Source organism: Capricornis sumatraensis, chromosome 4 (assembly GCF_032405125.1).
Source record: "Capricornis sumatraensis isolate serow.1 chromosome 4, serow.2, whole genome shotgun sequence".
In the NCBI taxonomy this organism is placed as follows: Eukaryota; Metazoa; Chordata; class Mammalia; order Artiodactyla; family Bovidae; genus Capricornis; species Capricornis sumatraensis.
The window spans coordinates 67873676-67900024 of record NC_091072.1 but is presented as its reverse complement, the minus strand read 5'-3'; the positions used below and the strand labels follow the sequence as shown (position 1 = coordinate 67900024).

General features: G+C 40.9%; 1 protein-coding gene across 2 annotated transcripts; it reads right to left on the bottom strand.

Annotated features, from left to right (window-relative positions):
• Positions 1 to 609: 609 nt before the first annotated feature.
• NUDT4 (nudix hydrolase 4) lies at positions 610 to 15613 on the bottom strand. 2 transcript variants are annotated; one of them, XM_068970266.1, is made up of 5 exons: positions 15515 to 15613; positions 6311 to 6421; positions 5433 to 5477; positions 3582 to 3669; positions 610 to 3376 (listed from the first exon to the last, which is right to left on the bottom strand). In XM_068970266.1, exons 1-5 carry the CDS (start codon positions 15611 to 15613, stop codon positions 3174 to 3176), a joined length of 546 nt encoding a protein of 181 aa, XP_068826367.1. In that variant the 3' UTR covers positions 610 to 3173. The 2 variants fall into 2 exon arrangements, with proteins under 2 accessions (XP_068826367.1, XP_068826368.1); XM_068970267.1 differs by having other exon boundaries at positions 3582 to 3666.
• Between the last annotated feature and the right edge of the window lie 10736 nt (positions 15614 to 26349).

The following is a 26349-nucleotide window of genomic DNA, read 5'->3' as shown; positions in this document are numbered from 1 at the left end:
AATCATACTTTAATAAACTCAACTAACTAGTTCTATGTAAGAGATCTATAGAAGATTCTTGTATTCCAATGTGAAGACATTAGAAAATGCCAGGCTTTTTCTTTTCCAATTCAACAATCTTAATCAAAACCAAATGAGATCTGAGTAGAACTTTTATGTGAGGATTCTAAAGTTCCTCTTATGTAAACAATTATTTTGGGTAAATGGCCTCACCCATCACCTTTTTAAAACAGCTGTAATAATTAACGTGACCATAGTGTAGAAAGTATCTGCAACACAGTACACCAAAGTACTCGGGATAAGCCAAGCCCCTTGAAGATTAACAATTATTTTAACACAAACTCCATTAGGAAAGGAGAACAGCAATAAATAAGACAACCACAGTGGCATGACTGATGTCCTGTATAAGATGGAAAACATAAGAGTGGAGAGTAATGGCAACACCTTACCGGTGAGCCCTTCCTTTTACATTAGTTAATTCCACTAGTAAGAATCATAAAAAGCAAGTGTGTAAATAAACGACTAACAGAAAATTATATGGCCGTCAATGGGAAGGCAGTGAGTAAAGCTGTTACTGTGCAACGCCAGACAAGTTTTCACTTTGATAGTGCTAAACTGTGTTAAAAAAAATTCATTTCCATTTTTTATTTGATGTTTCCAAATATAAAAAAAGTCAAGATTCTTACACCAATTATCTCAAATGAGACCATGCAAAGCGAAGTGTATACAACAATCATTTCCCCTTCAGTTCTGTGTGATTGACAGAAAATTGAATGGCATATGCCTGGTTGAAAAATTTCACCAGTTTACAAAAAAAAACCAACAACCCAGCAACAAACATGCAAGCCAGTTGCTACTTTGTGTCTACAAGTTATTTTATAAACTTCTTTAATTAGGAGGCACAATGAACTGAAAATTCTAGCTGCCCAAATTTATCCTGCTACCCCTGAGAAAGCACAGGTGACAGCCCCAGCACTCTGTAAGCTCTGGAGAGTTGAGCTAGTAGACACTATTTGTTATCTGCAGTAGGTTCGGCTCTTGAGTCTGCAGAAGTCAGCTTTTTCTCTTAACAGAAATAAGTCTCCTTAGGGCCTTTCCTCTAGGAAATTTTGCTAGGCTGGGTTCCAAAAGAATAGTGAAGTGTGAAATTTAAAGTGTGACAACTGAAGTATTTTGATGCATTATACAAATTTTTCCTAGTTGCACAGACTAAAGACAGGTGGTTTGCTAAACAGCACTGAAGAAAATCCTGACCCAGTGGTTCTACTTACTCCAAATGTTTCTGACCAAAGAAAATTATACAACAATATTTATAGGCTCACTTTTAAGAAATGGCTGACATTAATACTGTACATATTTTACATGTCAAATACATAGTCCAAGAGTTTATAAAATAAGTTCATGCATTATTACCTCTAATAATATCATATACAAGATACCCAGCCTCCCTCCCCCAGTACTTCTGACATTTCAGGTGGACACAAGTCTTATATACAAAAACAATCCAGTTCTCTCTGCTGTGTTAAGTATATAATTTAAAGAAACTTCAGAGATTACTGAGAAAAAACTACAAAGTGTCAATCTGTGGGATTTAAAATGTTTCCTTTAAAAAAAAAAAAAAAAAACACCCAGAATACATAACCTCTGTACAAAGAAAAATATAAAAATTCTGGATGATCATGTTTGATCACATTACATAATTTAGGATGAAATGTCATTGGTTAAGTTTTTTTACTTTACTCATTCCTTTGACAGCATTCATTTGTGAACTAATATTTATATTTAGTTCAGCTGCATTTACGGCACAAGATCTCATTTTCAAAACAGTGGCACCAATTAAGTGTAACAGTATTCTATTTTTAGCAGCAATTATGTTTTAAAGGTTGACAATTTAGAGAACAAATGTGTAACTATGCTTACTTTCTACTTTATATTCACCAGTTATGATGTTTACATATAGAATCATCTATCACTTTGCCCCACCTCATATCTTGCTTGGTCAGCGAAGTACAGACAAGGCATTCATGTGTTTCTGTTAGATGGGATTCTTGGATTTAAGTGAATATAAAGACAAGTGTAAGACAAATTCTTAGTCCAGGTATGTTCCAGAGCCCCAGTATTTAGTTATATAATACCTACTGACCAGCTATAAAAGATGAGATGTTCTAAGGTGCCTTAACAATCTACGTCTGTAACAGCTGAACGAGAAGGCCATTTCACTCAACTGTGATGCAGTCAGCACCGACTGGCCTTTACCAGCAAGTTTAACCGATGTCACTAAATTAGAAAACAAAATGTTTTTAAAATTAGTTTTACATTGAGGGACGTATAGTTCTCATGTATTCTGTGTGAAGAGAGAGTATGGATAAAGGGAACTGGCCATGGAGCATGTTCACGCAAATTCTAGGAGTGCAGTTTTCATGGTAAGATGTTATCTACTACATGCAATTTGCTCATGGTACCTGCCTAGCAATCACTAGCTCTACAGAGGTAAACTTTGTCTTAGAGTGACTGTTGAGTCCCTTTACGGGAATTGGCCATATCAGGTGATGTAATACCACTTGGGAAAATTGACACAAGTTGACAAATTCCTGAAAATAGGGTCATATAGAAAAAACAGTCCAAATCTGGGATCTATGAATTAAAATTGTGATCCTATGAAACAAGTTTTTGGGTTGATGGACTGCTTTAATATCAAAAATTATTGTCATAAATTCCCACAACAGAAGGATTTGTTGAATATGTGAAAATGATTTTGTGTCTGTGTGTGTGTGTGCTTTGTTAAAACAATTTGAGGGGGGAAAACGTACCCACAAATAAGCTGATGTGACAAAACCCACAGACTGATAGCAAATGGACAAACTGAAAAAAAAAAAATGCTGTGAAAATGCCAACCAAAATAACAAGGTGGGTGGGTGGACTGGAGTAAAGGGGGTACAGTTAAGGCATCTAAAAAAAATTCCACATGGCTTTGGCTTATTAAAATATTTTACACTATCTTTTTTTTTTTTTTAAGAAGATTTGAAAGCATCTGAAAAACATGCAAATTGTTTGAAAATCCTGCATGGCAAATTCAGACAGTTTGCAAGCGTCATTCAGATGTTTGTGAAGGATAATAAAGAAGCCTCTGCCCACAAGACTGCACAGGGTGGAAGAGGTCTTTCCAATTCTCTCTATCTTACACTAGACGGCAGCCCAGAGGTCTGTGCAGCAGTTACAAACAAGGTGTTACTGTCTGGAAGGGAAGGGACTGTAGAGTTTCCATTGGTGGGAGAACAACCCAGCTTTAGTTTTTCCAGATACTCTGCATGTACAGGCTTGTGGCACTGGAGAACTTTGATGGCATCTTCTACTTTGAACCACTCTCTTTTCCTTCCTAAAAAACACCAAATGAAATAAAAAGAAATAAATATATAATAAAAATAAATGAAGTTAACTTACAATTGTAAGATAACTCAAACTGGGAGATGTATATTGATCTTCTCTAAAAAGCAGCCAGAAACTAATTTAAGATGTAAACTGAATATACACATGTAGTATGAATTTAAAGAATTCAGATAGCAAAAGGAAAGGGAATTTACCTATATTAACAGAATCTTCCCAATCTTCTAGTATTTCAGTGACAGTAAGAACATAAACGTATGTTCTGTGCTTTCGGTCTTGGTTCTGCTTGAATATAAAAAGAAAAGCATTTTAATCTACAAAAGCTAGTCATGCACATGTTTCGAGTGAAGAATTCAGTGCGGCCTACATTAGCATACTTTTCTTGCCAACACAGGCAAGTATACTTAGTCATACAACCCTCGGCACCAGAGTGAATTTATGTAAGACAAAACATGAGCAGACCTAACCTAGACCACGGCCTCTCAACCTCGACCATCTATTTCATCACCCAGGACGCAGTTTGTTTCTTTTTTTTTTTTTTAAAGAGACACTGATTCAGTTAGTCTGAGAGGAGGCCTAAGTATGTAAAAGCTTCCTGGTGAACTACGCACAGCGAAAGTTGAGAATCGTATGAGGACAGTCCATTTCTAGAATGCCATGTCCTATATGCTCCAACTCAGTTTTTACTCCTATTAAAACTGCCACCTAGCCTTGTGTCTAGGTTCAAAATTAAACACAATTGGCCTTAAAGGAAGGGGCCCATCTTCACCTCGACTAAAGGTAACCTTGTTTGCTATAGTCTAAGATGTCAGACAACTGCCCTAATTTTTTTTTTTTTACCACAAATCACCCGAGTAATTCACTCAATCAGTATCTTATGTCTTTGGGAATGAAAGAGAACGGGAATAAAACAGGGGCCTCTCTCACTTAAAACATTATGTTTAAGGATCTGCCATCTTAACTCTATGCCTGGAAAATCAATACACTTATTTGCTATGTTCACAAATTAATCAAAATCACCATGATGACTAGGCAGGAACATTCTAATTTTCCCTTATATTTTTCTAAAGGGAAAGGTACACTGATTACCATTTTCTGTTCAGATTCTATGAAATTTAAATCGTGATTATAAAGCACTTATTACTGTTGCCTTCCATGTTACACAAACATGAGAAGTTTTCTTTAAAAATCTTGTCAGCACATTCACATATGCACTAATGTGTACCATGGTTACTCAGTTACAGCAGACTCAGTGTTTTTCAGTTTAACCAGGAGATGGTGCTATTTAACTGGGTAAGGCAAGTGGTGAATTCTGGAAAATTATAGTACCTTATGAACTTTACTCTTCCACAGTTACTGTATTCTGGGAGTCATCAATTTTACCAGGTGCTGTACAATCAGAATTTTTTCTGATTTCTGAAAAAGGCTAAAAGATAAAATCTTTAAGGACTGTATTTATAGTCCTATCAGCAGGACTAAGCTAACACTTAAAGGGTATCTTGAAAAAAAAAATCACAATGTGTCTGATATACCATGTATCTAGGTCTGAATCTTGTATGAAAATATATTTGAGAACAGCTTGGGTCTCATGACCTGACCTCATTTCTCCCCACCTTCCATGGAATACCTGTCACTTTCAAATTTCCTCTGCACAAAATTCCATTCTGCCTCAAGTAGTAACACATTATAGCAGAGAATTCTATCCTAGTGTCTAGTCTGTGCATCTGAGTTTTGCATCCTCACGGTGTCCTTTCAGGATAAAGTCGTTAGGCATATCATCCAGTGTTACATGCTGAAGGCAAAGGGTTCATTTCCAGGCAGTATCCATGAGAGACCTAAGCCCTTAGGGGATACGGAGAATATTGTAGTAATAGTATATGAAAGTCAAACAGCTTCCACTTCCCTCCCTCCTAAATCCTTATGACTTCCTTGCCTACTGGTAGCTTCAGAGGAATATCTAGTTCAGGCTGCTGCCGATTATCTGGCCTGTTAGGAAGGAAGAAGTCATTAATTCTATCAGCAAGATGAGGATTACTTTTGTAACTCACCTCAAATATGCCCAGGAGTCTGCCCAATTTTCCTTTTACTCCAGCCTATTAAAAAAAAGACGAAATATAAAATTTTTATGTAACAGAATTTATGTGCAAGTTATTTTCTCTGTGTTCCCCTTCCACTGCACAGTCCTGTTCCTTTTACCTGGTACGGTGACAGACTGGAACTTCAGTGTGTGCCACAAACCCAGAATGAAAACTAACAGACTGGCACGTGCTTTCTCTGAAAATGCTTATCCCTTAAGACCCGTCCCTAGAAAACCTTTCCAATTACACACCAACACCCAATGAGAGCCTTATCACTCACTTCTCATTATGCTCTAACTGCTGTTCAAGAAGTTTTTATCGCCCTTGATCTATGCTGTTTTGCTCCTGAGTAAAAGTAAGTTCCATCTCCTATCAGTTGTGAGAAGACAAGCAGGCCAAGTGTGCTTCTGTGCATGTGTGTGCCCTCATTTTACTGAACTTTAAGACAAAGCCAGTAAAATAAAAGCAACTGGCTTCCTATATGTATGTCTGAAAATGAATTCTAGCACATGATGAATTTTTTCTCTGTACATTTTTGCTTAGTTAACACTAACCTTGCTTTGGGGCAAGGCCATCATGTTATATATTGATCACTGATGAGACTAACTGTTATATAACTGTGTTATTCAGCTCTGGGGGATTTTCACATTGATCTTTAACTATTTTACCAGGTAGAAAAAAATAATCTGCTTACCAAAGTGCTAGCTGTAGTCACGTGCTTTAAAATGTTGAATTAGACAACCAAACAGCACTGTGTGGCCTGCCTGTCTTCATGCCTCTTCCTCGGTGTACTTAGCAAACTGCCTTGTTTGCGAACCTTACCCAGGATGCACTACTCTCCATCTTACCTCTTCATAAACCTCCCTCACAGCAGCGCCATCAGGCTCTTCCTCAGGCTCCATTCCTCCTCCTGGGACAATCCATTGGTCTGGATACCGACTGCTGCTCACCAACAGGACCTGCAAGCCCGACCATAACTGTAAACCCCAGCCCCAGAAGTACTACGGACATTCACATTTATTTGTTCATGCTACAGCAGCAGAGTTGGGCAATTTCAACAGAAACTGTATGGCCCACAAAACCTAAAATACTGTTTGGCCTTTATAGGAAACTCTGCAAATCCAGGTCAAGAACAGCATTAAGCTTGAAATGTGTACACAGTTATAAAACAAACGAAAAACCCCATACACTGTATTAATACAGAGTAGTATCCTGCCAGTTCACTTTTTAACAGTATCTGAAACAAGAAGTAAACATCCATCCTGTAAGTGAAAATTTGTGCACTAGGTTAGGTTGGAATTCACCCAAGTTGAGAGGACGGAGGTGGGGAAAGACTATGATAAATAACCAAATGATGTTTATGAAAGTAACAGGCAGGCGTCTTGACCAACTTGAACAGAAATGTCTGCAAAATTACCTTAGTATATTGCCTTCAAGCAAATGCAAACAGTTCTCTCCAGAAATTAATCAGCTGACAGCAAAGCTTGATCCTCAGTGCGGATTCTGGTTTTCTGACACTGTGCCAACTGTCTGCCCAGCTTTGTCCCTACTGCCAGATAAAGGGCTGGCCCTTGGGAATTTATAGCCAGCCCAGGATTCACCTACAAGAGTAAGCTCCAGAACCCAATCTGCCCAAATGGAAACTTCCAGGCTGACAGCAGTTTACAAGTCCCACCTTTCCCCCAAACCTCAAGAAAACTGGGTTGGGAGATGAGGGAAGAACTTCAAATGCATAACTCCCCTCGATCTGAAAAGCGGCAGCACACCTTGGCCTATAGACACACCATCACCACATAGTGGTGGATTGACTAACACTCAAGAATCCTGAGCACAGTTTCTCTCAATTCTGATCTGGACAGGACTTTACTACATCACTCCTCCAAGTATATAACAGGCAGAACAGAGGCACGTCCAGAGAAAGCACTGTAAATTAACAATTGCCAGAGCCTTAGCTAAAGTACTAACGGGGTTTCCCAGATGGCTCACTGGTAAAGAATCCACCTGCCAATGCAGGAGACGCAGGTTCGCTCTCTGGGTCAGGAAGATCCCCTGGAGGAGGAAATGGCCACCCACTCCAATATTCTTGTTGGGAAAATCCCATGGCCAGAGGAGCCTGGTGGGCTACAGTCCACGGAGTCACAAAGAAATCAGACATGACTGAGCACCCAAATGGCTGACATTGAGGGCACCACCAAGTCCCAACATAGAAATTTTGGTAAAGTGAAATGTAAGACAGCCTTAAATTTAAGCTTTCTTAGTTACAGCATCCTCCTCTGCAAAAAGAAGTAACTAGCCTTGCAAGACTGTTGAGTGTTAAGGAGTATAACATACCTCAGATCCTAGCCCATGTGAGTAGGCCAAGCACAATGGGCCTCACTGTACCCACTACCGTGAGTACTGCTGGCCATCACAGTTGGATCTTCTGCTTTCCCACCAACTGAGTTGGATTCATCTGTCAAGACAAGCTTGTTCCCCAGATTTTGCCAGTTGCACTTGTTTTTGTAATCACTGAACGTTAATGATAAAATGAGGGCAGGAAGTAGTTATCAAAAAGGCTCTGCAAAAATTCATTAAAGATGGGTTGTTAAAAACTGCTATCAAATTAAGTATGGCTAAGATTACTTAAAAAAAAAAAAAAAAAAAAGACCAGAAGAAGGAAATTTTAAAAATCTAGAAAGTTAAAATCCTACTTTATACAAAGTGGAACTGCAAATCAGATTTCACCTTTGGATTTTATTCAAAAAGTATACTTGCCAATTGTCTATGGTATTCAAAGGCTGTGACCCTATATCAAGACTGGCAAATGAATATGTTTTTAAATTAGAACAAAAAACGTTTAAGGTACAAAAGTGTTATATCCTGTATCATAGAAAAAGCAAATGGTAACCACCAGTTCTGACCACAGAGCTGGAAGCTTCTTTTCCTGGTTCCTAGGCATGAGTTAGGGATAAACTGGTTTCTAGTATCTGGATAAAATTCGTACTACCTAATTCTATGCTCTAAAAGCAAACTCCTTGATCACCTTCATAATGCAACAGGGTGGTGCAGGGAACTAGCCACCAGAAAAGTACATCTTCATTGAGTAAACAGGGAGTTTCAAAACCATCGATATTCATAACATTTGAGTTCTGAAAAAAAATGAAATTCAGTGTCATGTATCTAGGTCAATGACTAATATGTTCCTATTTGACCACAACAATCTTTAAGAATTAATTTACATAAGGTTAATAATCTTGAAAAACCATTAGAACAGTCTGTGTCTGTTTCTGAACTAACATTTAAGCTTCCAATTTAAAACCAAATCTTTATCTACAGGACATCACTGTCATATGACTGAACTTCTCTTCCAAATGATTTAGCTGAGAAACCAAGAAATTGTGCTGCAAGAGTCTCTTGACATTCTAAAGTGATTAAATTTTATCAAGCCATTAACTCCAAATGTATCTTTCCCAAAATGATCAATTTAAAATGAGTAATACCTAAGGTACAGCATCCAAATGTTTAGATAATCAGTATCTAAACAACTAGATTAAGAGATCTGATAATGAGGCTTTGGTGATGGTACAGATTTGGAAACTGATATGTTATTAAGTACTTGCCTACTCATTCTGAGTACCTGGGAGTGCAGACGAGGTCAAGGCTATGTGGTAGGGGAAGAGGGTGGGTGGGATTAAGAAAAGAAATCTAAACAGTAAAAGCAGAGATAAGGGCAGTTAAAACCCCTACTATAGACTGGAAGAATCTAAACCCACACCGCAGAATATTATTATTCAGTATCTCCCTCTCAATTCCTGCAAAGCCATCTTAACATTCTATAACATCCCCAGTGTACCAGATCTACAATGCAGCTTTAGGATGCAAACTAATGCTCTAAGAAAGGTGTTACTAAAAACAAACAAAAACTTCTAGAGAGAAGGGTTCTCAGACTATCCACCTCTATCCATACTTTTGTCTCAAAATAATGCTTATCACAATTTTTAAATTCTATAGCTGCATTAGAACATCCCTGGTGGCTCAGAGGTTAAAGTGTCTGCCCGTAATGCGGGAGACCTGGGTTCGATCCCTGGGTCGGGAAGTTCCCCTGGAGAAGGAAATGGCAACCAATCCAGTATTCTTGCCTGGAGAATCCCAAGGACAGAGGAGCCTGGTGGGCTATAGTTCATGGGGTCACAAAGAATCAGACACGACTGAGCGACTTCACTCACGACTTCACTCTAGCTGCATTAACCTTTACAGACTTCTTTCTACTCTCAGACAGCTAAAAAGTATTCATAATTTTACTGGCTTCACAATCCTAGGTTGGCTCTTAGATGTCTGTGATGCAAAGTCTGAGAGAAAGTGGTGAAATTTGCTGGAAGTTGTGCAAGACAAAAGGTGTGCAGCTGCTATGAGGTAAGTCTATTGATATTTGCCACTAAATATATATATGTGAATGAATATATTTATGTATTAGGTTGGGAGAAAAGTTCTTTCAGATTTTTCCATAAGATGGTACGTAAAAATCCAAATAAAATATTTTTGGTCAGTATTTGTTGTTGTTCAGTTGCTAAATCATGTCTGACTCTTTGCAACCCCAGGGACTGCAGAACACCAGGCTCCTCTGTCCTCCACTATCTCCTTGTTTGCTCAAATTCAATATTCCAATAATATTCTATAATATTACTCTATATCACCCAAGTCCTCCTCACTGAGGGATGTGTAAAAGCGTGTAAACTAGGATATGCTGTTCGATGTCTACCTAATACAGCCATGCCCTCAGAGGTGGGAGGTACATGGGACTGTTGGTTCCCTACACCAAGGGGCCCCAAACTGCCCTGTGGTTCAGCTTTTACCCTTACGATGGCTCTTGGTCACAGCCTGCCTCCAGGAACAAGCGAAAGTGAAAGCTGCTCAATCCTGTCCGACTCTTTGCGATCCCATGGACTCTAGCATACCAGGCTCCTCTGTCCATGGAATTCTCCAGACCAGAATACTGGAGTGGCAGTTGTTCCTTTTTCCAGGGGATCTTCCCAACGCAGGGATGGAACTCAAGTCTCCCACATCGCAGGTGGATTCTTTACCATCTGAGCCACCAGGGAAGTGAACAAGTAGTCACTATAAACTACCACATCTTTCTCAGAAAACACAAAGCTATTCAGAGAACCCCTGAAGTGATCCCTAAATATAAGAATAAAGGATTTTATTTTGCAAATTGTATCTGTATATTTAGAAGCTGTTTCGGGGTTGTTGGTCTTTCTTTCCCACATTATCACAAACAAGAAGAACACGAATGGTTAAAACTATCTCTACTGTACTTAACGGTTTTATAGGCGTTTGGCCAAAATTAGGGCAGCAGTATATTGGGAACACCCACTATGCACATATACATTTTAAAAGGTAGTAAGTTACAATAACAGTTAATATATCCACTAGCCACTACCAAGTTCTATTACTCAGCAAACTAGTACTACTTTTTGGGCTACAGAGGCAGAGTGCTGTAAGATCAGAAATAAAGACACATTCTGTGAAAATGTACTTAACCCAGATTATATGGATTGGTAGATAATGGTAAGCTGTGTTGACCATGACTTTTTTCTCCCAGCATGTTAATGTTCTGAAGTGGGATAAACTTCCCACTGGGGATGGGATAAACTTTCACAAAATTGGAGAAAGCCTTGGTGATACACCAAAATCCGTAAGAATAAATACGGATGCAAATCGTACATGAGGGCCTTCCCTTGAAGAAGTGGCTGATTGGGTAGGCTAAGCAGCCCTTCTCTAGGTCTAGGAAAGCTGCAGGCACAGATGAAGGAGGCTGGTGACATCTCCCAGCAGTTAGAAAAGGCCACCTTTGGATAGTTAATTCTGATGAAAGTGGTTTCCATCTGAAGTAAGAACCTTCAAGGACTCAACGCTCTTGATACATGTCTGAAAAGGCTTACTGATTCTAGGGATTAAAGTACTAGTAGAGAGAGGCCATAATATTTCTTAGTAGTAGTGTTAGTTGCTCAGTTGTGTCCAACTCTTTGCAACCCCATGGACTATAGCCTGTCAGGCTCCTCTGTCCATGGGATTCTCCAAGGAAGAATACTCGAGTTATTTACCACTCCCTTCTCCAGCGGATCTTCCTGACTCGAGGATGTAACCGGGTTTCCTGCATTGCAGACAGATTCTTTACCACCTGAGCTACAGGGATGGCTTAGTTTCTGTTTATTAGAGCTCTGGTTTAGAGTTCCACAGGTTTCAAGGCTACTGGCTCAGCGAGCTTACAAGCCAATTACAGCAAAAAGTCCAAATGCAAGTTCTTAAGACTGTATGTTTCTCACTTGCAACTGTGCCTGGATTCCACCCAGGATCAAGTCATTTCTGTTTCTCTCTTTAGAATTCTATCCTATTTTGCTGCCAGATAATCCCCAAACTTGAATAAATCTAAAACTTTAATACAGCAAGCAACTCCTTAATCTTACACTGAAGGTGCTCTTCGTTTTTCAGCCACTATTTTTTCTCTGTTCTCCTAAGCTACAGTTCAATTAGACCACAGCCCCAAGTCTTGCTCTGTTTACGATGTTTGGTCCTTCCTTACCCACTCACTGAAATCCAACTCCAAATGACTCATGCTGGATCTTAACTCTGGAGCTCCTCATGGTACTTCTGCCTGCATGCTAAGTCGCTCAGTCATGTCTGACTCTTTGCGACTCTGTGGACTGTAGTGCTCTTGGCTCCTCTGTTCATGGGATTCTCCAGGCAAAAATACTAGAGTACTAGTAATACAAGAATACATCCCACTCCAGTACTCTTGCCTGGAGAATTTTTTGTGGAGCCTGGAGGGCTACAATCCATGGGGTTGCAAACTGTCGGATACGTTTTTCTTTTCGTATCAGTCATCTGTCTAACCTCCTGCTATACAGAGCATGTTCCTTAGGAGCCAGCACTTTTCATCTTGCAACCTGGTTCCAACCATCATATATGCAAATACATTCAATGGAATCCATTTCAGGTTTCCTTTCGTGAATGTACTGTCCACTTTCACAGCAAAGGCAGAGATCCCAGCTCCTCTATGGAATACTTATTTGTTGTCTTGACTGGAAGCCCAACTGTCAAAAGGGAGGTTCCCTATAGAAATAACTAGCTGGAGAGGATCAAATGAACAAGAGATTTAGAAATTAAGGGCCTGGGCTCAAATGATCTGTCAGCTTCTGTGACCTTGAGACAAGTTACTTCCATTGCCTAATTTCTTCCTTTACAGATGCTAATGTTTATTATCTACCTCACAGGGAAGAAAGAGATGCAATGGGAAAATACATAAAACCACACCCCAAAGAATAAAAACTGCTGTGAGAACACCCTTCCGTCCTACAAAAACCTATTCTAAAGTCTACTTAGAACCCCTTTAGGTAGAGAGCCAGACTGGAACACTGCACAGCTTGAGGGTCGAAAAGCAATTACTATTTTATTTCACTTAACTCTATAAACACAACAACAGAAATGAAGATCCTGAAGATCTAAACCAGACGTTAAAGTTGGCTGTGCATTATTTAAAGAATTCCAGAGCCTTCCCTCAGAGCATATTCTCTAACAAACTGACTTGGTTTCGCAACCTCCGGGTTATCACATTTACAAAGTTTTACGTAATAAGCTTATCTAATAAATTCTTCAAATCTTGCACTTTATTTTATAATGGCACTGGTCTCTTGATTCCACTAGAGGCTAGGAATCTAGCATTTATTACAGTAGCTGCTACTGCTAAGTCGCTTCAGTCGTGTCCGACTCTGTGCGACCCCATAGACGACAGCCCACCGGGCTCCCCCATCCCTGGGATTCTCCAGGCAAGAACACTGGAGTGGGTTGCCATCTCCTTCTCCAATGCATCAAAGTGAAAAGTGAAAGTGAAGTCGCTCAGTCGTCTCCGACCCTCAGCGACCCCATGGACTGCAGCCTTCCAGGCTCCTCCGTCCATGGGATTTTCCAGGCAAGAGTATTGGAGTAGGGTGCCATTGCCTTCTCTGTTATTACTGTAGAAACAATTTCAAAGCAGAAAACCAACTCATTTATCTGCTACGATCAACTTCTGATGCTCTCCTCAGACTCTTGCTTTACCATTCACACAATACAAGCTGTTTCAATTTCCTCCCATTTCCCATATTTTCCCCTGGGAACCTTCGTTTTTACAAAGCCTGAATTCCATGTTCACATTATGGCAAGACTTCAAAGTCACTACTTTAAAGTCTTCCAAACTCAGCCTTGGATGATCTCACTCATTCAGCAAACCTTGTGCACCCAACTGCTCTGGGCCTAGCCCTGTGCTCAGAGCCCAGCATCAGCAGGGACCAGATGCTGAATTCCAACTCTACCATTTCCTAATTACCTCATTTGGGCAAAGTACTTCTGATTTGCAACTGTCTCCTCACCTATAAAGCTGCAGTTAAGAGGAGTAAATGTAACAAACTTAAATGTCTTCAGGCAGTGCCCAGCACCTAGTAAGCACTCAACTAAGAAAATAATTATACAATAGTGAGCCAATCAGATAAGATTCTTGACCTATCTTGATCACTTCTGGTAAGTATTATTTTATATTTAAAGTTTGCTTTGTGCTAACGTGGTCCTTCCCTCAAGGACCTTCTAATCTTTTTAACAGAATGCACTTAAAAAGCCCGTTGACTTTGTAAATGTTAAAAGCCATTTTCTACTTTCTGGCTCTCCTAAACAGGCCCAGCCCCAAAACATCAACTTCTCTAGAAAACTCCTTTGGAATTTAAATTTAAATTCCAATAGAGACCCTCAACTGAGCATGAGATCAACACTAAAAGGCTTGGTTTCTTTTAAAAAAATAAAGAGTTTGAAGAGCACTATTCTGAGGTACTTTGATTTTTGTTAGCATAACAATATAAGCCACTGAGAGTACACTATGTCATACTCATCCTAACTACAGGGACTAGCAATAAGGAGGCCATTAAATTCCTGCCTCCAGCTTTAGCTTAATATTTTATTGGACATAATTGGATATGGAAACAGAACTCAATGTTAATGCTTTTCCTGTCTAACCATTTAGAAGTGGCAATGCTACAAGATTTTTATCAGCTACCAATCGACTTTATTGCTCCACGCAAAATAAAACTAGTAAACCATTTTTAAATGAAATAAACGAAACAGACGTATAAACTGTTCTCCAGAAAAACCTCAACGGCCTTACTATCAACCCAATGCTGATGAGTGAATTAACAGAAGACTGCTGCTTCCTCTTAGAACAAGAAAGACTGCTCCTCGCCAGATGTCAAGAAAAACATACCAAAGAAGCTCTGATAAATATGCAAAGGTAGAGATTACCGTCAGAAAATGGCAACTTTGCCCACCTCTAGTCCACCTTCTCCCTTCTGGTGATTCCACGTTTTTCACTACCCATCATTCTATAGTCAGAAAACTTTAAAAGAGGAGGCTTTTTTTTTTTAAATCCAGTATAAATACGCCAAGTGCTTGTAAACTAAAGGATCCACCAAAAAGTGGAACTGATAGGACCAGACCGAATGGGTTTCTAAAGCACGGGGACTGTCTGGATATTCCATAATCATGCCTACATTCATCTGAAGCCGCAAACTGCTATTTCAGGGGAGAGGAAAATATAACAAGAGGCAGAAGGGCTGGGGCTGCAACATTCACGCCATTTCTACCCTCTGTTAGCACTCAAGGTTTTATTTGGTTTCACGCTCCATTTGCAGGTTAACGTGGTGACTCCCGCTAGGCGGGAGCAAGACGGCCCGGGACCCTCCAGGGGGCCAGGAGGCGTCTCGGCCTCCCGTCCTAACCACGACCCCGTGGGAGAGCGCAGGGCTGGGTGAGCCCCTTTGTTTCCACAATCAACCCAGAGAAAGGAAGGAAGGAGAGAGGGAGGGCGGGAGGGAAGGAGGGAGGGGGCTAATCCCTTCCAGCCCTGAGGCTAGACGGAGGGTCTGCTGAGAAGGGGATGGAGAAAGGGAAGGGCAAGCGCAAAGACCTCCCATCCCGGCCAGCCCGGACTCCCACACCAACCCCGCCCCGGCGCCCTAGCGGAGGGGACCAAGCGCGCCGGCCGCCCTCACCTCGTCCTCCTGCTCGCTCCGGAAGCAGAGGCACGCCGCCCGCTTCTTGAAGCCCTCGCGGTCATAGGTCCGCGTCTGGTTGGGCTTGAACTTCATCATAGAGGAGGGTTCTTGCTGCCGCTGCTGCCCCGGCCCCCGCCACCCCGCCGGGCAGTGGGGTCGAGGGCGAGTCGGGGCGCAGGGAAGCGAGGAGGCGGCGCGGGGAAGGGCAGCGAGGCCGGGTCAGTCCCGGAGCAGACGACCGCTCCGACGCGGGGCAGAGCGCGAGCGTAGGTCACTGGAGCCCGGGAACCGGGGTGGAAGCGCCGCCTCTGCCCGGGCGTCCGCCGCTCTCCATGGAGCCCGCCGCACGCTCGCCTCCGCTCTCTCCTGCTGCCGCCTTCGCTGCCGGAGAAAGCGAGGCTCCAGGCTCGCGCCACGAGGAGACAGTTGCAGGAACTGGCGCCTACTGGGCAGCAGCGCCGCGACAGTTTCGCACCGCCCCCTTCGCCGTATTTAAGGGGCCGCGCACGCCCCGCCCCCCCTCGGCGCACCGCCCTGCGCGCCTGCGCGCCGGGAACCGTTGCGACGGGGGAGGGCGCCGGGGGCGGGGCCTCAGCCTTCAGGCGGCAGGATTTCGGCGGGGCGGGCGGGCTGGTGCTCCGCCCCAGCGCGGGAGAACCGGCATTCTAGATAGGTGCCCTCGAATGGAGAGAAGCAAAGAAGTCTCCCCCAGTGTTTATAAGTCTCGTAATGTTACCTGCGAGGACCTTAAGTAGCCTCTCCACGAGCGGGGCCTAACCGCATACCTCCTCGGCAAAATCGCTCCTGGTCAGAAAACGCCTGGAGGCCTCGTTGCGCTGGCAGCCTCTGTAGTGACTGTGTAGACGTCCAGAGAGCGCCCGTCAAGTGTAGGGCGGACGAGTGAGGCCTGGAAAGGTGAAGACGTTGAAGAAGACGTTTTGTTGTTTTTGTTTTGCAGGGGAAGGGAGAAAGCACATTTCCTTTTTATTTTTTAATCTTTGGTTGGGGGTAGCATCACTTGTATTCTTTTAAGAGTCAACTGAAGCTTAGACGTTTGTTAGAAGCCCTGGATAACGGCTCCCATTTTATCCCGCCTTCCAGAATGCACTCATTAATGCTGGCTACAGCTAATACCTTCTGAGTGTATCTCTTGCTAAGTAACAGACATGGCCAGGTGTTGGGGCCGCCATCACCAAATAGAATGGAATGTCTGCTATCTAGGGGCGCTCAGTCTCTCGGGGACTTGGGACAAACGATTTTTGTGTTTTCTCACAAGCGCCAGGATAAGGAGCCAGGAGACCTACCTTAATGTGAAGGAAGTTGGTAAGGACGCCCAGGGGAGCCCCTCACCCCGCTCCATCCTGTCACCTCCACAGGGCCTGGGCCACCTAGGTCCAGCCTCATCTAACAGTTCAGTTTTCATTCCTGGAGGGCCTCCTGAGTGCCAGGCCCTGGCATCTCAAACCAGCCCCTGCCCTGCCCGGAGCGTAGGCACCTGAGAGCCGACAAATATTAAGCAATCACCCAAGTACGTGTAAAACGACAAATGTTGACAAGGTCTCAGGTGGTAGAGGGTTTTATGGGGAGATTTGACCAGATATGCAAGTCAGAAAAAAGCAGCAGGCCAAGAGCTGAGGCTGAAGGAGGAGGAGGAGCTAAGTTGACCGGGAGCATTTTCAAGGCGTAGGGAACTGGACTTACGCGAAGAACAGAGAGGGAGGGAATGAGAGTCCTCAGAAATGAAAGAAAAAGACTAGTGTGCCTGCAGACGGTTTTGGGGAGGTGGGTTCCCCTTCTGGCCCAGGGAACTGTGAGGATTGACCATTCAGAGGAGGGGGAAGGCTTTGGAGAGCTCAGAGTGGGCATTAGTCTTGTTTTTCTAGGCCTTGACCTCCTTTAGTTTAAGAACTACTGCATGTAACTCATCTTGCCCTCAGAACCTAGCAGGTGCAAGATTGTACAATGACTTAATGTTAAATAAGGAGAAATTAGGTTTTACCAAGGCACAATTGGAAACCTTATCAAGGCTGTGCAGAGACATTTTCTAGGCCTTAACTTTCTTAGAGAAGCCACTTGAAGTTTATTTCCAGATTTACAAACAGGGACAGAGCACAGCTAGGTAGGGACCCCAGTACAGCTAACATGCAAATATTATTTTTAGATCATTGGTTCAAATTGATAAAGTGATTAATCTCACTGTAGTCTTTTTAAGTGACAAGAACGACTAAGTTTCTCTCTGCTTAAAACTCTTCAAAGGTCTGGTTTCTAGGTGGTGTTCAATAAATGCTGGTTGGGTGAATGTTGGTTCCCTCAAGCCCTTCCTATGTAGTAATTATGTGAGGTGAAACACCAATCAGGATTAACTGGGGAGGAAAGAGGAAGATGCACGGAATCAGCTCACCAAAGGCAGGAAAGGCAGCAGCACGAAACTAGTGAGTGTGAGCACAGGGTTACATGCTTCTGGCTCCAGACTGTAGGACTTGGTTGAAAGCTTCTTGAATTCAAGTCTCACACGTGCCTAACTACCATAGGTAGCTTTTCCTCACCTCTCAAATGTGTAGTACTTATACTATCTTGGACAAAGCTTAACTAAGCTACAACCATGGATCTAAAAGTCCTTTAAAACTAGAAAGCATTTAAAGAAACATAAGATTAAGGTATTAATAAGGAAATTTTCACTGAAGATCTCTTTCTCCCTCCTTTCCTCAGGGATTTGAGGATTAATGGAGAAGGCCTTGGGAAGGGCTGTGGGTTTTGGCATTATGAGGGAGGGAACTTCATTTAAAAGGAATTCTGCAACAAATCATTGAATGATACTATGAGTAGCAGCTACCACCCCTTTTTGTTAACTGATTAACTTAATACCTTATTGCAATTATTTGAGAGAAACCTAACAGAAAAGGAAACTTGTGTGACTGAAATGAGGGAGTAGAGAAAGGCTGAATCACGTGTTAGGTCTTCATTTCCCTGTGTCGGTTCCTCACACCCCAGCTCAAAGCTCCCTCCTTAGTGTTGTCTAATGTGTATTGCCCACCTGAAAGGCACTGTTCAAAGCTTAGATCATATCTAGCCAGATCATAGTTGAGATAGATGCAAGCTTGTTTTTCCTCCTCAGGGCCAGTTAGAACTGGGCTACTCTGGCTGGTTCCCTTTGGGATCAGAGTCCGATTTCAAGTTAATCGCTGTTTAGTTCGCTTACCACAGTATTGTCTTACCTAGAACTTACTATACACAGAGCCTCTTCTTGTACTGTTTTCAAATGTTTGGAACCCCAGAGAGGGAAACAGTTTAACACTGCCTGTATAGAATACTTCTTTGACCTGGGTTCTTTTAAAAATGTCTGTGCAGCGAGCTTGCTGCCTTCTGTGGTAACTGACTCACAATGTTACCATGAAGTAAACTTCTGTGATAAAACCAGTCATGACAAAAGGTCCTTTCCTGAGTCTTTCTCATCATAATAACAGCCAGTCTTTACTGAGTGTTAGCCAGTGCTGGGTGCTTCTCATGATCTCATGTAAGTGACCCCAGCAGCAGCTCTTCTATGAAGCAATTCCTGTTTATTGTCCCCATTTTACAGGCAAAGAAACAGAGGGCAGTGTTCTGTCTTTGCAGTCCAGGTTCTTAACCCCTACACTATATTACTGTGTGCTTATCTTGCTTCTATTACATGATAATTATTTTGTGTGTGTTGTGTTGTAACACTGAAGTTTCTTTCTGTTTTAAAATGAAAAGGGAGCTTTGTTTAAGGTGGAATCTGGAACAGACAGTCTTAACAATGAAAGTGGAACTCTTGGATTAATTTCTTGTCACCTAAAGTGATTTTTTTTTTTTCTTTTACCAAAGACAGACTAGAATGGAGTGAGAAAAGTTTGAAAATGGAAAAGCCTTAATAGGTTCAAGCTTTAGGATTAAAAATCCTAAATAGGATTCATCAAGCCAACCGCCATTTGCAGAACTTTAAAAGTAGACTGTTTTGACCATTTAGAATCTTCTCTTTCACTGAAATAAAGGAATGGTTTCCAGATTTGCAATCCATTTTCTATTTCCTCAATTCCTGCTTACTGTAGAGCACTTTGTTTCATGAGCATCATGTTTGTAATGCAGTTCTCTGTGGCTAATAAAAAAGTTTACTGGGAAGCACATTTCCTCCTTTCCGTCTTTATCACTCAGAGAAAGGTATACGCTGAGTGCTTATCTCCTCAGCAAAGGCAATGACTTGACATTTTCACCGACTCCTCCAGGACAGCATTTTGAACTTCTGCTTCATTTGAAGAGGGTTGTTTTTGCTACCCAACAATTTTACATTTGCGTTTGGGAATAAAGGTGAAAAAAGGATGTCTGCTCATAAGAGAACCCATATTAATCAGTTGCAATGTACAGACCTTGTTTTGCTCTAGAGTCAAACAACAAGGCATTTAGAAGACAATTAGGAAATGTGAACACTGAATATTTTATGATATTAAATAATTATAGTTACTTTGGGGGGCGTGATCATGTTTAAAAAGGGGAGTCTTTACGTCTTTGATCAAAAGTGACAGCAGGACTAACACAACACAGAAAAGGTCACAGAGGAACGGAGACAACAATGTATGAATGGTCGTGGTGACAGCTAGCATCCGCCGAGTGCTTCCTAGAGTCTGCTCTACACACTTTCCAGGTGCTCATTCACAGATGAGAATATTGAAGTACAGATGAGTTAAGTAATTGATCTGGTTCACAAAACTGGAAGATGGCAGTGGACACAAGAGTAGAACTCAGGATTCCAGAACTATAATTATCATCACAGTGACAAACATTGATGCAGAGCTAATAAACAGAAGACACAATAGCAGTCTCTTATGGATGCCTAACCTTTAGCTAAAGACCATGCTTTGTTTAGATAAAGATAACTGGGAGGTGAATTTGCACTCACAGCTCAAAAGTGTGCAGGCCTGGGACAAGTCCTAGACCACCTGGAAGTTTTGTATATGCCTGAATATTGAACTAAGTCTTTGAATGCAAAAAAGGTTCTTATATAAAAGTGAAGGAGAATTTGAAGGAAGGAGGTTGAGAAAGTCTAACAAATATAAATAAAAAAGACTGAAAATTAGTACACTAAAATATGGACAATTGGGTGTCTTTATTGCTGGGATTGTGAGGGATTTAAAAAATTCTTATTTATGCTTTTCCTCACTTTCCAGCATTTCTACAATATACATATATCACGTTGGTGACTTTTTTTAGGAGGGAAATCTTGGAAGTCATAAAGACAAGAACTAGCTTTTATCAAACTCCAGTAAAGGTTAATTGTATCTGTTTGTAGTGACTGAAACAGAGGAGGTCTTTGACCTTTTCTGGCTGTTTAGAAACTTGTAGGTCAGAGCCATATAAGTTCATTAATTTGGTTCTGCATAGCTGAGTTTATCTCTTTCTCCCTTATATCTGTAAGTCGAAAGGAACTTATTCATTGATAGATATAAAAACCAATCCTAGATTATACAGGTGTGCATTGTTTTTGTAGGATTTGGTTTTTTTCTTTTACACTGTAGGTTACTACCAGTAGATGTTCCATATAAGGAGCCTCTAAAGGATCATGAACCTCTTGAAATTGTATGCAAATCTCTGTGTGTTTGTGAACATATATATCTTTTTTAGAGGAGATGAGTTCACAGTGTTCATATATTTTCAGGGAACCCCTCAAAAAGATTAAGGACCACTATCTGAAGCAGACCTATCTATAAGTCCCAGACAAGGGCAAAACAAGTCTGAATTTTTTATTAGGAAGCTAGAGTCAAAGTTGGAATCAGGTGACACTGTCAGTCCAGATGTGGCATTCAATAACAAGATATTACAGTCATGAGTTGCTCATAAGATTGTAAATCAAAATTCAGATTATAGGGACAGAAATTGTCTGGAACCAGATAGAACACAGCAAAGGCAGTTTTAGTAAATACCTGTCACATGAAAAGGAATTGATTATAGATTTGAGTAAGACAAGAGTTTTTCCAGTAATACTTACAGGTCAATATGAGTTAATGTGGCTGAGCTCCCAGATAACTATGTGATTATTCCAACTCTCCTTCCTAAGAGGTCTCTCCACATGCTGTGAACAACCTACAAGAGATTCAACGATGCTGGACTCCCTGCTTTCAGTTACTGCCTTACCATCTTCATTACATTTACAAATATGTCTGAGGTTTTAAAACCTTCAGGGAGTGACCATAGGAAAGTCATCATCACTATCATCATCATACTTGAAACCATATCATACAAATGAAGATTACTGTAGGGTCAAGATGTTCCACAAAATAATAATGACAACATTTGGTTTGGGTTTTATAGCTTAGAGAATGAGAATAACATTTCAAAGACTGGATGGTTAGTTGGACTGGTTCTCATGGAACACTGGATGAATTTATTTCTTTAAATTCAATATTTCTGTGGAGGATACGAAAGAAATAGAAGACTGAGTTCTTAACCTGAAGACACTTGCAGTCTTTTCAGGAAACATGAAACAGTACAAAGTAGTATTTCCATATAGAGTACAGCATTTAATTCAGGGTGTTCAAGTGCTAAATTATAACTATATTCAGAGGCTAGCTGAGGGCTCTTGAAAATTGCTCTTTGACAGTAACACACACATGCGTACACATATGCATACACAGATTCCCCCATCTCTAGTGAAGGTAGCTTGCATGATCAGTTTCCTTTCATTTTTGAAAAGAAAATTAGTAATACATTAAAGTATTGTGTTTAGAAGACATCTTCCATTTCAGTTTTATCTTCTTCGGGGGTCTTCTATATTCCAGTTTTTTATCAAGTCACATTAGTTTAAAAGGCAAACATCCATACACAGATGTGTTTTCTATTGATGAATTTTTCAGGCTGAACATTTATATAGCTAATCATCAAAAAAAAATATTGTTCTACTTTATTTGACCGAGTCCGGTAATGTCAGGATAAATATTCATTTATTTAAGCCACACATAGTGTAGTTTTTCGGCATTTAAGAGACATGCTTGCATTTCATAGTTTTGCTTACCATTTAAATCTCAACCATAGTTTTTCAAATATGGTACTGTATATGAAGATTTGTCTTTATCTCTCTTAACTTTTTAGAAAAATTAATGATAAAATTATCTTTGGTTTCTACTTATAGGTGGGTTAATTAGATAAAAGATTTTTAAAATTCACATTTGAAGAAACTAGGGGAGGTTTGGGGCTTCTCAGGTGGCTCTAGTGGTAAAGAACCTCCTGCCAATGCGGGAGACATAAGAGACGCAGGTTTGATTCCTGGGTGGGCAAGAGTCCCAGGAGGAGGGCATGACAACCCACTCCAGTATTCTTGCCTGGAGAATCCCACGGACAGAGGAGCCAGGCAGGCTACAGTCCATGGGGTTGCACAGAGTTGAACACAACTGAACTGATATAGCACATGTGCACAGGGAGGTTTTAAGACAGAATACATCAATATGTACTTGAGAAAAATTCTCAGGGTTTATGTTAGGTTTGAAACTGTGGTACAAAACTGTTGTGAGATACCTGATCACAGAAGCACGAGCCATTTGTCCTTAAGTTTTCTAACAATGCCATTTGCCAAAGCCACTGTGACAGTCTAGTCTATAGGGAACGGCACACTGGGCTGAAAGACAAGCTCTCTGGGTTCTGATGGCAGTTCCTTTATTATCTCCAACTGTTTTCTTTCTGAAGTGGAAGTATTAATACCTGCCCCCCCGCCCCATCTCTCAGAGTTTCATGAGGACAAACTGCGATAATAATTAAAAACGCTTTTGGCAAAACAGAATGAGTTCAAAATTTTAAGATAAACTTTTTAAAAATATCTATTTATCTTTGGTTGTGCTGGGTCTTAGTTGTGGCAGGTGGGCCTTTCATTGCGGTGTGTAGTCTTCTTTCTAGTTGTGGTGCACAGGCTCCGCAGCGTGTGGGGTCTTAGTCCTCCAACCAGGAATTGAATCCACAGCCCCTGCATTGGAAGGCAGATTCTTAACCACTGGACTCCCAGGGAAGTCCCTTAAGATAACTATCTAAGAAAAAATTTGATTTAAGTGAAAATCAAATGAAAGTATAATAGTAGTCGCACGTTTCCCCCAGACTGCTACAAAAGTCCAGGAAAATTCTGTTTAGGGAGACTCTAAAGTCTCTATTACTTTCAAAGCATTCTTTCCCACAGTAGTGATTCCAGCCACATGCATCCTGTGAAACAACATCTGCCCCTTACTCCGTTGCTGGTAAAGTATAAAGAGCGTGGGAAAAGATGAATGATTTGGAGAAAAGACACTTAGGGTAGAAAGGAGATTACTGTTAACAAATGGTTGTTAAAGTTCTTTAAGAAAGGGTTCCACCTAAGGATTTGTGGCAAGCTTATCAGATAGTCTAGTCACCATCCAAGGCAGCAATGGGAGAAAAACTCTTCAGGGTGTCACTTAAGAGCCTGTGTTTTCTTATTCCCAACTTCATATCTTTACACCACCCCTCATTTATCTGTATTCCTTGTTTAACATTCCTCTCTTCCCCCAAAGCCTTGCTAAAGGTGGGAACTTCAAGTCAATAAAGACTTAAGTACATTTTTCTTGAGGAAATTTCAGAGTATTTCCTGCTTTTGTCTGTAATTCATGATATTGTACTTGTTTTTCTTGGGTAAAAGAAACCAATGGCTAAAAGCTTTCTAAATCTTTCTCCTACTGCTGCCTAGACCATCTTGGAGGCATTCTTGTTTACTCATTGCTGGTATTGAGGGTTTTTAAAAGGGTTAAATCCATATTGCTATTCCAGAATCTTTGAAAAAAACAAATCTAGTAATAAATGGTTATATAAATTACAATATCCACTTCAAAATTTGTAACTATTTTAAAAAAACTAGTTTCTAAAAACAAGGCAAGAGCTTGTAACAAAGTTAAAGTGTAAGAAGTACATACAATACAGTCATAATTATATACAGATCCTTGAGTATAGGTGGGTTTTTTTCCTGCATGCTTTTCTATATTTTCCCAATTTTCTTTTGTTAGCATGTTTATATTAGAATAGAATGCCTTTGTATTTTTTTCCCAGCCAAATCTTAATCACTTTCACATTGGTTAATAAGAATAAAATCATGTATAATCTTAACAATAATTATTAAAGAAGAATTCTGGGAGGATTTGGTGAACAACGAATGAATGAGTTCACTCCAGACCACTCACCTTTAAGTCAGTGCTAGAGCTCAACCTGTTATGTGCAAGGTAGAAAGTGGCGAGGTTACTGTAGCTTTGTAATAGACTTCATTTAACCTCAGCCACTGCAGGCATGGATACCTCGAAAGACCCCATTACTGCCCCCCGCTTCATCCTTTACTATCTCTTTCCTTTCCAACTTCCCATTTTATTTCCATGTCTCTCCAATGACTTAAATCAATGGGCAGGAAGGGAGGGAAACAAATGAAGCAGGACAAACTTAAAGGTACAGGAAAGATTCTTTTTTCCTTACTTCTATCTCTGCAGGCAGGAGAGGTCCCTTTGGACAAGTTCTGAGAAATAGAGCTATTTCATGTGACTGAGCACTCAACTGCTTCTGCCAATGGAGCTTGTGACCCAGTTGTGGGAGTGGAGTTGAGTTCCCTTTTATTTCTTCAAGTGACTTTTTAAAAGGCACTGGAACTTGTAACAGTTTCTTTCTTCCTCTCTTTCTTTTGAACACTAAAAATTCACAATAATAATTAATATTATCCTGTTAACATTTTGTGAAACTGATCAAGGCCTAAAGCAGCTTTCCTGCATAAGATTTTTGCAATATCTAATGTTATGTGGCAGTCTGGATGGGAGGGGAGTTTGGGGGAGAATGGATACATGTATACGGTATGACTGAGTCCCTTTGTTGTCCACCTGAAACAATCACAACATTGTTAATTGGCTATACCCCAGTACAAAATCGGAGAAGGCAACGACGCCCCACTCCAGTACTCTTGCCTAGAAAATCCATGGACGGAGGAGCCTGGTAGGCTGCAGTCCATGGGGTCACTAAAGAGTCGGATATGACTGAGCGACTTCACATTCACTTTTCACTTTCATGCTTTGGAGAAGGAAATGGCAACCCACTCCAGTGTTCTTGCCTGGAGAATCCCAGGGATGGGGGAGCCTGGTGGGCTGCCGTCTATGGGGTTGCACAGAGTTGGACACGACTGAAGCGACTTAGCAGCAGCAGCAGCAGCAGTACAAAATAGTAAGTTTAAGAAAGAGATTGTTGCAATATCATATTCAGTAAAGTCTTGTGGGCAGAGACTGTCTAAAGTCATAGAGTAGTGCATATTCAGATGCCCCTTAAATTCTCCATTAACTCTCTAAACATACTGAAAATTAACACCAAATAAATAAATAAATAAATAAAAGTGTTCTGTGATATTCAAGCAATATTTTTTCAACCTTTAAAATATTGTGGAGGAAAACTGTCTCTAGAAAATTTTGCCTTTGCTGTTTATTTTGTAGCATATAATTTATGCAGTTTAGACAAGTTCCCTAAGTACTGTCTAGTAGGGAAGGAAAATAAATATTTGTAAGTTGAGAAAGAAGAACAATAACAGATGGATGTCCAGAGTGCTACTCCCCCTGGGACTCCAGAAGGCCAGCAGCAGAGGTCTCAAAATGAGAGTTTCCAGGCAAGATAGGGAAAGAAGAGGGGCCCAGGCTAAGCGAAGATCATGTTCAAAGGCACTGCTGTGTGAAAAAGAATCTAGGAAAATGAAAGCTACTTACTGAGAATAGCTGAAGACAAGGCCGAAGAAGCAGATACTGGCTACCTCACAGAGCTAAATGCAGGGAGTTTAAGGAGTTTGGACTGTGTTGTATAGACAGGAGTATCAA